Source organism: Nyctibius grandis, chromosome 25, assembly GCF_013368605.1.
Source record: "Nyctibius grandis isolate bNycGra1 chromosome 25, bNycGra1.pri, whole genome shotgun sequence".
NCBI classification, from domain to species: domain Eukaryota; kingdom Metazoa; phylum Chordata; class Aves; order Nyctibiiformes; family Nyctibiidae; genus Nyctibius; species Nyctibius grandis.
This window is the reverse complement of record NC_090682.1, coordinates 7,131,707-7,144,531: the sequence shown is the minus strand read 5'-3', so window position 1 is coordinate 7,144,531 and position 12,825 is coordinate 7,131,707. Positions and strand designations below refer to the sequence as shown.

General features: G+C 60.6%; 3 protein-coding genes across 3 annotated transcripts; all 3 read left to right on the top strand.

Annotated features, from left to right (window-relative positions):
• The first annotated feature begins 1,415 nt into the window (after positions 1–1,415).
• NNMT (nicotinamide N-methyltransferase) lies at positions 1,416–3,185 on the top strand. Its single transcript, XM_068418335.1, has 3 exons — positions 1,416–1,782; positions 2,308–2,515; positions 2,634–3,185. Exons 1-3 carry the CDS (start codon positions 1,623–1,625, stop codon positions 3,067–3,069), a joined length of 804 nt encoding a protein of 267 aa, XP_068274436.1. The 5' UTR covers positions 1,416–1,622; the 3' UTR covers positions 3,070–3,185.
• A 2,257-nt stretch (positions 3,186–5,442) lies between these two features.
• RBM7 (RNA binding motif protein 7) lies at positions 5,443–7,876 on the top strand. The gene is made up of 5 exons (XM_068418334.1): positions 5,443–5,578; positions 5,769–5,931; positions 6,538–6,637; positions 6,788–6,881; positions 7,070–7,876. The coding sequence occupies exons 1-5, from the start codon at positions 5,483–5,485 to the stop codon at positions 7,433–7,435; spliced, it is 819 nt and encodes a 272-aa protein (XP_068274435.1). The 5' UTR covers positions 5,443–5,482; the 3' UTR covers positions 7,436–7,876.
• A 258-nt stretch (positions 7,877–8,134) lies between these two features.
• On the top strand, positions 8,135–12,596 carry REXO2 (RNA exonuclease 2). The gene is made up of 7 exons (XM_068418336.1): positions 8,135–8,266; positions 8,347–8,430; positions 8,675–8,752; positions 10,558–10,669; positions 11,421–11,529; positions 11,732–11,785; positions 12,178–12,596. Exons 1-7 carry the CDS (start codon positions 8,135–8,137, stop codon positions 12,305–12,307), a joined length of 699 nt encoding a protein of 232 aa, XP_068274437.1. The 3' UTR covers positions 12,308–12,596.
• Positions 12,597–12,825: the final 229 nt, after the last annotated feature.

Sequence of the window (12,825 nt, the reverse complement as noted above, 5' to 3'; positions counted from 1 at the left end):
GCCCCCCTGGCCCCGCCAGGTTCCTGGGGAACGGCCCTACGGAGCCCCCAGCCTCCCTGCTCATTCCCACCCAGTCCCTGCCTTGGCGGCACACACCAAAGCATCCCCTGGGCTCTAATTTTGGCATCACCTTTGCTGCTGGCACCTTCCCTTCCGTGAGGGCATCCCCTTGCAGCCTGGCGTGCGTGACCAGGGGGTGAGACTGGGTGGTCGCACCTTGGTGTAGCGTGCAGCACCTCAAAGGGTTCCTTGAGCCCCAAGGGTTTAACAGGGGAGCAACTTCGCCGCTCCTCCACCTCCCGTTCCTGTTGCAGTGCTGGGATTTCAGGTGGTGGGGACAAAACCCCCGGCATGCATAGGGTTTATCTTAGGGCTTCCAGCTGCAAGGCTGGGAGTGCCCGTGGTCTGCTTTGGGGCTGGCATCCTGCGGGAAAGACGCCCCTGGGTCTGCCTGCCTGCCGTGGCTGGGGGGCTCTCGTGGGGCTGGTGGCTTTAGAGCCCATTTTGGCCCAGAGTCTCAGCACCGGTGTAGCAGGGAGTGCTCACTGTGGGCTTTCAGAAGAAAACCTCTTTAACGTGTCCGTCTTTGGAGCCAACATCCTTTTGACGCTTCCCATCCTCGGCAGCGGGTTTGGCGTCAGCAGCTCAGCCGTGCCTGTGGTCTGGAGCACGGTTTGTGAGGCGCAGCCCCCTCGGGAGCTTGAATAGCGCTTATTAGTTTGAGGATGACACAGTGGCTCATCTGCCCACCACTCCTGGTGACAGACCTTTAAAAAGCAGAGGCCAATTGCGCAGATTCGGAGTCGGAACGAGCCTAAGACTCTCTGATCCCTTCGGCTCCCGCTGGGCGAGTGGCAGAGGACGAGAAGCGCGGGGCTCTGCTGCCTCTTCGTGGCGGCGACGGCGAAGGAGGCGGCCGCCACCGTGTCCCCTCCGTGCCACCTGCAGCTCCCCGTTCCTCGGGCGAGGGGCTGCCGGGAGACCCCGGGGCAGGCAGGGACCCCCAGGGGGCATGGTGCTGGCAGGGGCGCAGGGCCCAGGGACGGCTCTGGAGGCCCAGGCTGGGAACGTTCTGGTTTGTGGGGCGAGGACGTGAAATCGCCGTCTTCCAAAGGGAACCTGAAACACACGAAAGCAGCGAAATCAGTGGAAGAGCTGGTTCCTCCTGCCTTTGGCGTCTCGTGGCCCCAAACCCCCCTGCCCCAAACCCGACCACGCCGGCTTCACTCTGCTGTCAAGGGGCGAAGGTGTCGGACGCACCGACACCCTTTAGAGCTGTCGGGCTGCGGCTGCCGGCGACGCCGGCTCGCGCCGCGCTGGTTTATCACCACCGATTACTGTAAAGCCAGGGCTGGGTAATGTAATCCCAGGGACCACCGTTAATTAGGGTCATTTGTGCAGGGGATTGCACGGCTCAGGGCTGGGGGGGCTCAAGAGCGAGGCGTGACGGAGAAAGCGAAGCTCGGTGCACAAATGGCGAGGAGGCGAAAGTCCTGCGCAGACAGGCGTGTGTCCGGCCGCCACCCGGGCGGAGGAGGCGGGGGGACGTGAAAACCGAAAGTACAACGGGGGCCAGGCAGGGTAGGGCCGGCGGAGCGAGCGCGGAGCTCCCTCTCGGCAGGATGGACGCGCCAGCAGTCTTCACGGAGGGAGACTTTTACCAGCAGCATTTCGACCCTCAGGAGTACATGAAAGAATTTTACACCTTGAGCGACGGCCAGGGGCAGCCCAACACCTTCCTGACGCAAAGCCTGAGGAGCCTGTTTAAAATGTTCTCCCTGGGTGAGTCCCCCCCCCCCGAGCAGTGTCGGACGGCGCCATTTGCAGGGCTGCTTGGCACGCAGCCACCCGTACGCTGTGTGTGTGTACACACATGTGCACACTTTTTAAAAAAGAAATATATATATATATATATGCGCAGGCATGTATATTTATGCATACAGTGTATTGCCAGCTGGACTCGTCCCACAGTTTCTGGAAATACTGTCACCTCAGGGTGGGCAGGGGTGGGCACAGGGTGGGTCGGGGGTCAGCACCTCCGCTCCCGAGCAGGCACTGCCCTCGGGCAGGGCTGGGGGCTCTGCGCCTGCCGCAGGAGCTGCCCCAGCGCCAGGCTGCTGGCAGAGAGCCCAGGGCACCGGGGGGACGGGGCTGCACCGGGCTCCGTGGCTGCACCGGGCTCCGTGGCATCGGGGATGGCGTTTCTGGCTAGGGGGAAGCACAGCCCGAGGGGGCCGTGGGGGGTTCCTGTCCTGGGGCACGGTCGCCATCCTCACCGGAACGCTCTTCCCCCCCGCTCTGCACCAGACGGGCTGAGGGGCGATACCCTGATAGACGTCGGCTGCGGCCCCACCATCTACCAGCTCCTGTCCGCTTGTGAGCGCTTCCAGGAGATCATCGCCTTGGACTACACGGACCAGAACCGCCGGGAGCTGGAGAGGTGGCTCAAGGGCGAACCGGGAGCCTTCGACTGGCGGCCGGTGGTGAAATACGTTTGTGAGCTGGAAGGGGACAGGTGAGGCTGGCTTCCTACCCCCCTGCCACCCAGCACGGCGCGGGAGAAGGCGCGGGCACAGATGCTAAATAACCTCATAACGAGCCTTCACCTATTGATCTGTTTGTTTACTTGCTAGGGAGAAGTGGGCTGAGAAAGAGGAGAAACTGAGGAGGAAGGTGAAGCAGGTCCTGAAGTGCGACGTGACCAAAGCCAACCCCACGGACCCCGTGTCCCTCCCTCCTGCTGACTGCATCGTCTCCACCCTCTGCTTGGAGGGCGCCTGCAAGGACCTGGCCACCTTCCGCAGCGCCCTGAGGAACATCAGTGCCCTCGTGAAGCCGGGGGGGCACCTGGTGATGCTCACCGTCCTCGGGGAAACCTACTACGCCTTCAACCAGCAGGTCTTCTCCTGCCTCCGCCTGGAGAAGAACGAGGTGGAGGAAGCCGTGGAGGGCGCGGGCTTTGAGGTGAAGTTCGCTGAGACCCAGCCGTGGCCGCCCGGCGACATCCGTGCGGATTGTGACGCCCTGTTGAGCCTCGTGGCACGGAAGCGTGCCCCCACCAGCGGGTAGCACGTGGGCGCCGGGGAGGGAAACAGCAGGGTGTCTGGTGGCAAAAAGCCCCGCCGAGGTCACCCACAGCACCTTACCCCTTTGGCTGAAAGCAAATAAACTTGCGAGTGCTCCAACGGTGTCCATGGGCCGTGATTTATGCCGCACACACAGCACCAGCATGGCCATGCAGCAGCAGCCCCAGGCTCGGGGTAACCCCGGCAGCTCACCTGAACCCTAGCCCCGACACAGGAATTACACCCAAGCCCCTTCCCTGCCACCGTCCTGCCCAGGGGAGAGGGTAAATCTGGTAAGAGATGAGCCCCCTTGCTTTCTAGCCAATCCTCGGGGACTGGAGGGGCTAGGGGCGGCTGGGCTCATCTCCTAACAGGGAGTCCAGTGTTGGGGGAGCGCCTCAGACTCGCAGATCCCCAGGCGTGGGTTAAGGTGAAACAACACTCAAGGTCCATCTACAAACCAGAGCTTTAATAAACAGTAACTCCAAAGCGAAGCACGTTACATGTACTGGCACGTATCCACTCGAAGTGTAGGATTTAACACCCACTCGGGGCAGGCTTTGCGTTACCCCGCAGCTTAGAGAAACTAGAAAGAGGGGAAGAGGTAAAGGAGAAAGAAAGGGGCAGGGCAGAGAGAGTTTTGGTTCCCTGTGGTTTTTGGTGCTGCCCCAAGCACTGGGAACAGCCTCACTGCCCAGCTCCAAAAAACAGAGCTGAAAACTGCAGGGTGCGGGGAGGCAGCTCAGGACCCGCGCCGCTTGCTCGTTAACGCTCGACAGAACGGCACCGTCCCCACGACGAGCTCCCGCCTGCCAGCGCGGCGTGGCAAGGCAGGGACTCAGCAGCTGCTGGTCTGATCGCTGGAAATGCCGTGCCCACTTCTCGTGGCGCTGGCGCCTGTAAGTGCCTTTTAACTGTTCATCGCTGGGGAGTTTTATGGCCTGTTTACAACACAACCATTCCCTCCACGGAGAACTTTGTAGCTACAATTATGCTGCGGTTGCAACCTGCCAGGAGCCATTTCCCGGTGAAGCGGCTGGGCGGGGTGGTGGGCACTCGCGGTGGCTTTCCCCAAACTCACCCGTGCCTCACCACGAAGCCCAAGGAGAGAATGAAAACCCGCGCCCAAAGCTCGGTTTCTTTGGTAGGAACCACAGCTGTCATTTCTGTGGGCCCCTCTCCCCACCCACCAGCCCCCCCAAGGTGCGAGGCACAAGCAACAATCCGAGGAGGAGTTGGTCGCTGTGCCAGCCCAGCCCAGGGGACCCAGAACGGAGAGAAAAGCAGAGGGAAGGAAACGAGGCTCCGGGGAAATTAAGGCAAAGTGGAAGTCCTGGCAGAGCGAGGTAATAACTTCCTCTCTGAATGAGTAACTGTTTAGAATTCAACCAGGCGAACACGATTAAACCAAATGAATATAAATTCTAGGTGCGGTAGTAAGTAATGAAGTGAAGGAAATGAACAGCGCCTAATTAACAAGAAAATAGGATCTGCCATAACGCGCTGGAATCTAATGAAAAATGAAGGCTCGGCTTCCCCTTTCACAGCTTTTCCAGATGGAAAACGTCCCGCTTTTACGGGAACATCCAGGGATGAGCCGCCGGGACGAGCAAACGCGGGAGGGGCCGAGGAGCAGGACACTGCAGGGGCAGCCCCCCGGCACCGCGCCGGCCACCGAAGGGACTATCGCGGCGGTAAAACGGCTCCGCCGCCGCCGCTGCTCCCCGAGTTGCTTGTTATGACACCAACCACCGCCCACGCTCCGCCCCGCGGGCCTGGCTCCGGCGCAGCGGACACCGAGCGGGCCCCCAGCCCCACGGGGTGCAGCCGGGCGCCTCCCGTAGGAACCCGCGGGCGAGGAAAAGGCCGGGAGAGCAGAGACCGGGCCCCGCAGGGCCCCGCCGCTCCCCGGAACCGCCCCCCCCGGCACCTCTGCGGCCTCCCTGCCCGCCGCACCGGCACCGGCACGGGCCCCGGCCCCCCCGCCTGCCCCGTGGCCGCTGCGCTGGCGCCGCAGCCGCTCGGCCGAGGCTCGGGCGGTCGCCGCTGACGCACGGAACGACGCCGTTACCACAGACGGGATTTATTATAAGCTACGACCTAACTACCGGGGCCCCGGACCCCGCAGGCACGGGGCCCTCCCTCCGAGCCCGCAGCTTCCCGCAGCGCCACTCGAGAGGCGGCGGCAGCCCCGCAGCCCACCGGACCCCCAGCCCCGGCGGCCCCGCAGCCCACCCGACCCCCGTCCCCGGCAGCCCCGGGCGCTGCTCCCCCCGCCGACCGCGGCCTCCGCCGCCTCCCGCTGCCGGCGCGCCGGAAGGGGCGGGGCGCGCACGCTGACGCACCCACGTCACGTCGCGGCGCCTGCGCATAAGCGCGGGCGGGCGCCGGTGAGCGCGGGCTGCCCCGCCGCGGCGATGGGCGCGGCGGCGGCCGAGGCGGACCGGACCCTCTTCGTGGGGAACCTGGAGCCCAGGGTCACCGAGGAGCTCATCTTCGAGCTGTTCCACCAGGTACCGCCGGCCGCCGCCGCGCCCGGGCGCGCTTTATACCGGGGAAGGGCGGGCGGGGCGGGGCGGCCGCCACGGCAGGGCGGGTACGGCGGCCGCCGGCGGCCAAACTTACTCGTGGCGCGGCGGAGGGGGGCCGTGCCCCCCCTCGGCCCTGTGGGGTTTCGGTAACGCCTCCGTTCGTGGGCTGCAGGCGGGGCCGGTGGTGAAGGTGAAGATCCCGAAGGACCGAGACGGGCGGCCCAAGCAGTTCGCCTTCGTGAACTTCAAACACGAGGAGTCGGTCCCGTACGGGCTGAGCCTGCTCAACGGGATCAAGCTGTTCGGGAGGCCCATCAAAATCCAGTTCCGAGCAGGTACAGGACACACCGGCTAACCCTGTTCCTGGAGGAGGGGGCAGAGCCGCCGCCAGCCGCCCCCTCCCACGGCCCGGCAGGCGGGTGCTCCGCGGGGCCAGTGGCACGCTCTCCTCGGCACGTGGGCGCTCGCCCAGCAGCCGATGGTTGCCTGCAGCGATGGTGGCAAGCAGGCGACTGCTCGTGTCCCTGCACTTCCACGGGGGACCTTTGTGTCAGCTGTGGCCACGTATGATCCCGCAGCCGAGGTGCTGCTGGGGTTTGTTTTGACTGTCTGTTCTGTACCCTTGAAAGCTGTGCTAAATTACCACATGAGCAGTCAAAGTCATGCCTGCTGCCAGCTAAACGAGGCACGTTGGCCGGAATATCGCCACCGGATTGCATCCTTCCCGTTGGGTATAAAGACACTTGCAGTGTCTTGTTTTGGAGGCTGGATGAGCTGTGCTGGACGTGGTGTTTTGGAGGCTGGATGTGCTTTTGCAGGTCACTGACACCACTTGAGAGCTAATTAAGCACGTGGCGACTGTTAGCGCCCTGTAATGTCACTTCATACCCGAGTTCCTCTCACTCCTGTTTGTCAGCCTTGTGAAACGTTTGTTTCTGCAGGGAGCAGTCACGCGTCTCAAGACAGCAGTCCACCCTGTCCCCCGCACGGAGCCGCTGGCACCGGCCTTGGTGTGCCGCATCCAGCATCGCACGGCAGCAGGTACGTGCCCCCCTGGCACACGCAGGAGCTGCACGGCACAGGGTGAAGTTGTTTCGTTTATGAGGGGAGAAACGTGTAGGTCGCACACACCCCTGGGACTGCAGCAGCCTGGCGTCTAGGGCTGAAATTCCTGATCTTCTTTCTCCGCAGATACGACAGGCATCCTGACAGCATGGCAGCAGCGGGGTTCTCGTCGGTGCAGCGGGCTCTGCCGCCCGCCAGCAGCCTGCAGAGACAAGCGGTGGTACGCTGTTTGCTCGTGCTGATAGTGCCCGGCCCCGCCGTCGCCCACGGCCGCCAGTCGGCTCTAGTTTTGGGTGCTTGTGCCCTGTAACGAGGTGGTGGGAATAGGCTTTGGGTTGGGGTTCCTCCAGCGCTCTGCCGGGAAGTGAGCGCCCCGAATCCACCCCCCTTTTCCTCTTCTCTTTCCAGATGCACAGCGCCGGGCGGCAGCAGCCTCCCTTCGGGGGCAAGTACGAGCCGCCCGCCTTCCCCCTGCCCGCCTACCAGCACGCTCCCCTCGCCTTTCACCCCTCGAAGCCCTCCCAAATGCCGCGGCGCCCCGAGGGGCCGGCGCTGCGCAAGGCCAGGCTGAGCGCCCACCCCTACCAGGCAGAGAGCCGGCACTTCGGCCGCGAGCCGCGCTTCGGGGAGCGGGGCCACGACGCCGAGCAGCACTACTGGGGCGGCAGAGAGGAACCGGCCTACGAAGACCGGCACCGGGACGGCTGGAGCCACGACTACGACTACCGGAGAGAGAGCTACAGAGAGGCCAAGTGGCACCCGTCGCGGCACTGACGCCTGCCCGTGGGCTTCAAAGGACTGAACGGCAAAGCAAGCTCCATCTGTCCCCTACCGAGTATACCCATAAAAGAGAAAAACCCCCACCCGTCACGGTTACCTTTTAATGTTTGTAAAATTAGCAGCAGCGTAACCCTCCGACGCCAGCGGCTCAGGTTTAAACGTCTTAACTCGACACCTCAGGGCTCTGTGAGGGGGAATCGGACGTGCCCCAGTTTCGGAGGACTCGGTGCCGCGTGCTCGTAGGACAGAGAAGCGGCCGTTCGGGGTTTGCGTGCGGCCGAGGGGGCCGTGCCTGCCCCAGATGCGGGGACGGGTCCTCACGAGGGGGGACGGGTGCTGCCTGGCCCCCTGAACCCCCCGCGCAGCGTTTTGGCACAGAATGTTCACGCGTTCCTTGTCCCGGGACCGGCATTAAAAGTCTCTCTGGTAAAACCACACCGTCCTCCTTTCCGCCTCGGCGGGTTGCGCGCCCCCGGCAGCTCCGGTGTCACCGGGGGCCGGGCGAGGCCCGATGGCGGCGCCGCCTCCCGGGAGGCCGCTGCTGCCCCCCGCGCCGCCGCACTACGGCTCCCGGCAGCCCCCGCGGCGCCGGGCCGGGCCCGGGAGAGGGCGGCGGCCGCGGGGGCTGCCGGGAGCCGTGGTTCGGCGGCGGCGCTTTGCGGCCCCGCGGCGGCGCTTTGCGGCCCCGCGGCGATGCTGAGCGGCAGCCGCGCGGGCCGGATCGCCCTGCGGAGCTGCGGCGGGCGGCTGTGGCGGGGCCGGCGGCGGGCGGCGGGCATGGCCGGCGGCGGGATGGGCCAGCGGATGGTCTGGGTGGATCTGGAGGTGCGGGAGGGGAGTTGGGGGGGCGGGGGGGCGCGGGCGGCCCGCGGCCGCGCTGACGCTGCCGCTCCCCTCTGTGGTAGATGACGGGCCTGGACGTGGAGAAGGACCAGATCCTGGAGATGGCCTGTCTCATCACCGACTCCGACCTCAACGTCCTGGCCGAGGTGAGCAGGAGCCTCCGCGGGGGCCCTGTGCGCCCGCCCCCCCGCCGGTGCTCCCCAAAACGGGCCCTCAGGGCCGAGACGAGAGCGTTTTGTCCCCTCCTTTGCACGTTTGTACCCTCCACCCAGCCCCTTCTCCCACCCCGAACTCCCTGCTGTGCCCTGCAGGGCAGCCATGTGTCCCAAGGAGGGACTGCTGGGTACCGAACTGGTTGTAGTTACCTTTGTGCTTTTCTCTTCCCCGCAGGGCCCTCACCTGATTATTAATCAGCCCGACGAGCTGCTGGAGAGCATGTCCGAGTGGTGCAAGGAGCATCACGGGAAGGTAACCCTGCTAGAGCAGTCACTTCTCTTTCTTTGCAATGATGAGAATGATGTATAATTCAGAGTTAGTGGTTGCAGTACAGTCACCTAAAAAGGGACAGCTCCTGTGCTGAACAGTTTATACTCAAACAGAGGAGATGACGAACGGGAGAGAGGAAGCATCGTCCTTCGTTTGTGCCGAGGAGCTGGTGTGTAAGGTTTTGCCCAAGGTCTCGCACGTCCTCCGTGGCACAGCTGTGAATTGCACTTGTGTACCTTTAGTCTTCCTCCTGTGTCGCGGCTGCCAGATCGCCCCGAAGCGGCCTGTGCTCTCTAGGCTGGTTTTTAAAAAGTTTGAGTAGTGCCTGAAGCTTCTTTCTGACTTGAGAGCCAGAAGCATCAGCACAGGCCAACACAGCCTCACAGCGCGAGGTTCAGGAGTTGGGCCTGGCTCCCCAGCCTGCTCGCTGAGCTGTCCCCGTGCCCTGCCTCTGCCGGAGCCCCGGCTGCAGCCTGGGTTGGCTGCGCTCCTCTGCCAGCTCCTCCTGGTGAAGCTGGTCCTGTGTTGTGTAAAATAATTCCAAGAATAATTCTGATGGAGAAGGGGAAGACGCAGCTTGAAGTCCCACCTAAGAGCAGGCGCACGATTGCTGTAGAACAGTCCAGAGCTGACAAAATGCAAATGTTTCACTGCAAGTTTAAGCACTTGTAGAATTAAATGGGCCGATGCACTGCAAACACTGGGTTGTTACTGTCGCCTGTCCCCTCAGTGCTGTAAGCCTAGTGTATTTTTTTCGCTGAAAGCTTAACTTTAGCAGCAAGAGATGATTTTTAGTTCTTTCAGCCCTCGAAGAAAGCTTCCTCCTTGCCGGGAGCGAGAAGGCGAATGGATTTTCCAATCCCTGCTCGTGAATTGAAATTCAAGTTAGTTTTCAACGCAGGGCTGAAGTTTTAAGACACCCGTAACTCCTCCCCCCTCCGGCACCTCGCTCTCCCCGGGAAGGATTAGCAAGAGTTTGGAAAATGAATATTAATTTACCGTGATGGGTGCTCTTCCCCTTCTCCAGCTGAGGACTCACACTCGGCTTCAGTTCACGAGTGAGTTGAAGACAGCAGCGTACGTTATCGCTGCTCCTGAGGAGCTACTTGTTTTTAATTGACTTAGAAAAGAGAAGCAATTAGAATGTAGATGAAAACGCAGCCACGTAATGAATTTTTTAACCACCACTTGGATCTGTCAATTAGATTTTTGCGGCACAGTCATAGAAATATATTGCGTAGCCAGATGGAAACAAATCACTGAGAACCCTTGGAGCAGATTTGACATTTAACTATTGAAAAAAAAGGAGGAAGGAACTTTTCTGATTTGTAGAAATCTCGACAGACACTTAAGCCAGGATCCTGATTATTGCTGTTTATTTCTACCTGCTGCTCTGTGCCGGGGAGGCGGATGCCTCTCGTTAAGCAGAGAGGAATGTAACGCTCTCCTGGATCGTGTACATACAGGTGTATAAATGAGGCCTGCACGATGGCTCCGTGACTAAGAGCCCCTAGAAAGTGCAGCAGCCCTGACAAAAATACCCACCACAATCACGCCAGCTTTGTTCACGCCGTTCTGTGGTTACTTCCCGAGCGCCCTGCGTGCCCGTCAGGCTGGTGCAGGTACCCGGAGCGAGGGGAGGCAAGGGGGTGTCCAGGGAGCTGAAACAGAGCTCTGGGGTGCCTCTGGGCTCGCTGGGGACCACACGCCGCTTCCAGGGCTGCCCTGGTGCCGTGGAGCATTCTGGCAGTGCGTTCTGAGTTCTGACGGATGGTTCTTCTTTGCAGTCTGGCCTCACTAAGGCGGTGAAGGAGAGCAAGATTTCCTTGCAGCAGGCAGAGTATGAGTTTCTGTCCTTTGTCCGACAGCAGACGCCCCCGGGTCTCTGCCCTCTCGCAGGTACAGCATGTTCTTTGTTACTACTAACAGCATCGTCCCTCCTGCAGCTCCCAGCCGGGTGCCCAAGGCCCGCTGGCGCACGGGGCGGGGGTGCTTTAGTTTTCTGTGCCGAGATCTAGCACACAAATCACAACCTGTTTAGTCCAGAGGGGTTCGGTGAGAGCATCACACGTTCTGCAGGTGCCCTACAGCAAACACTGCTGTGGGGAGCCCCCCTTTTGTGCATTCATGTTTCCGTGGGCAGTGATAGTTGGGTCATGGCCTGACTGCTGCCCGTGACCGTGACAACCTGAACAGCAAACCCAGCGGCGCCTTTTCCTCACGGTGTGTGCCGAGCCGAACGCCAAATGGGGATCTTCCAGCTGTCCTGTTACCTGGAGCCATGCTCAGGATGGTGTACGGTCTGGGAGCAGTGCTACGTGCAGCTAACACCGATGCCTGTCGTCACTTGGCAGAAAACCTGACGCTTGTATAACACTTTGATATTTATCTGCGCGACAGGAATTGTAGGAGTAGTGACTGAAGAATTAATGGAGGGATTATATATTTAAACGGCGTGTGATCCTGAAGTGAAACTCTTGACAAACCTTTAGTCATATGTACTAGAAAATGAGATGAACGAGCTGCTTGCGAATAGCTTCTCCTACCCTGTGATCCTTCCCCAGCTCGCGCAGCCTGCTGCTCGCTTCGCTGTCGTTTGTGGTAGCTTTGCAACGTCTTTGAAGAAACATCTTGTTTTGTGTCTTTGTAGGGAACTCTGTGCACGCAGATAAGAAGTTTCTTGACAAATACATGCCTCAGTTCATGAGGCACCTTCATTACAGGATCATTGATGTGAGCACCGTCAAGGAGCTCTGCAGGTAAACGCTCCGCCAATTAAGCACTGTAGGAAGGGCAGCCCGGGGAAGGCTGTTACGAGGCACGAGCTCTGGCGGCTCGCAGGGTTGGGGCTTCTCTGGGTGCCAGTGAAACCGAAATTCCTTCAGCAGGTGTAACAGTAGCCGCCAGACGTGTGTTTGGATCCCAGGTCCCCTTTTAAGTGACGCTTTTCTCCACTTACAGACGCTGGTATCCAGAAGAATACGAGTTTGCACCAAAGAAGGCGGCTTCTCACAGGTGAGGTTTCCACTTGTACGCTCCCGTCTGAAGCCTGGTTAGTGCAGGGAAAGGGAGGGTGAAAATACAGAGAACTGGGAGTTCCCTTATCTGCTCTGACTCTACTGTTCCAGCCACGATGCTTGTTTGGCAACGTGGATACATCTCTCACTGCTTAGACACCACAGGGAGAAATTGAGTGAAACTGGCAGCTTCACAGCGGGCTTTGTCTGTCCTTGTTTTGGGCAGAGCTGTTGTCAGAGACACTAAACTTGGAAGCCTGCAAACGGGGAGCTCAGAGCTGTGGCCCTGGCTATTTCCTGAGTCCGTAGCGTGTCACAGAGCTCCTTCTCCTTTCCGTGGAAGGGTTTAACTCTGCACGCGTTTTGAAACTCTCCTCAATTCTCTTTCAGAGCGCTCGATGACATCAGGGAAAGCATCAAAGAACTTCAGTTCTACAGAGACAGCATCTTCAAGAGGAAAACGGATGAGAAGAAGAGGAAACTAATAGAGAACGGAGAAAGCGATAAAACTGCCAGCTGATTCCTCCTCTTGCCATGCCACCCCGTGGCACGTCCGAGACGCGTCTCCTGGTTCCTTTCCGTTTGCCAGCCTCTCGAGAAGCTGCACCCTTCAGTTACCTTGTTTCTTAACAGCTGCTAAAATGCAGCAGGAGGCCCGAGTTACTGCTTCTCTTCTGTTTGAGCAAGGGGTCGGCACGCTCAAGCCTCAGCAGCTCCGTTGTATGCACTAGGTAAAGCGCTGTTTGATACTCCTCTCTCTGGTTTTAGATGCAGTCTTTCACTACACAATAAAAACAGTTCTGTTGGAAGATGGTGTTTTCCCACAGCCTGTCTTTTCTGCTCGCCCTCAGCTGGCAGGCGACCCAGCCTCTCGTAGGGGGTTGTGCACACAAACCCTGAAGGGCTGTGGGTCCTTCGGGTTGGGACAGCAGGTGTTGGTACAGTACCTGCACTGGCCTGTGATAACCCCTGAGAAAGTGCCCAGCCCGAGGCACTTCCCGTTGGCACAACACGCTCGTGAGAACAGGACCATGAAAA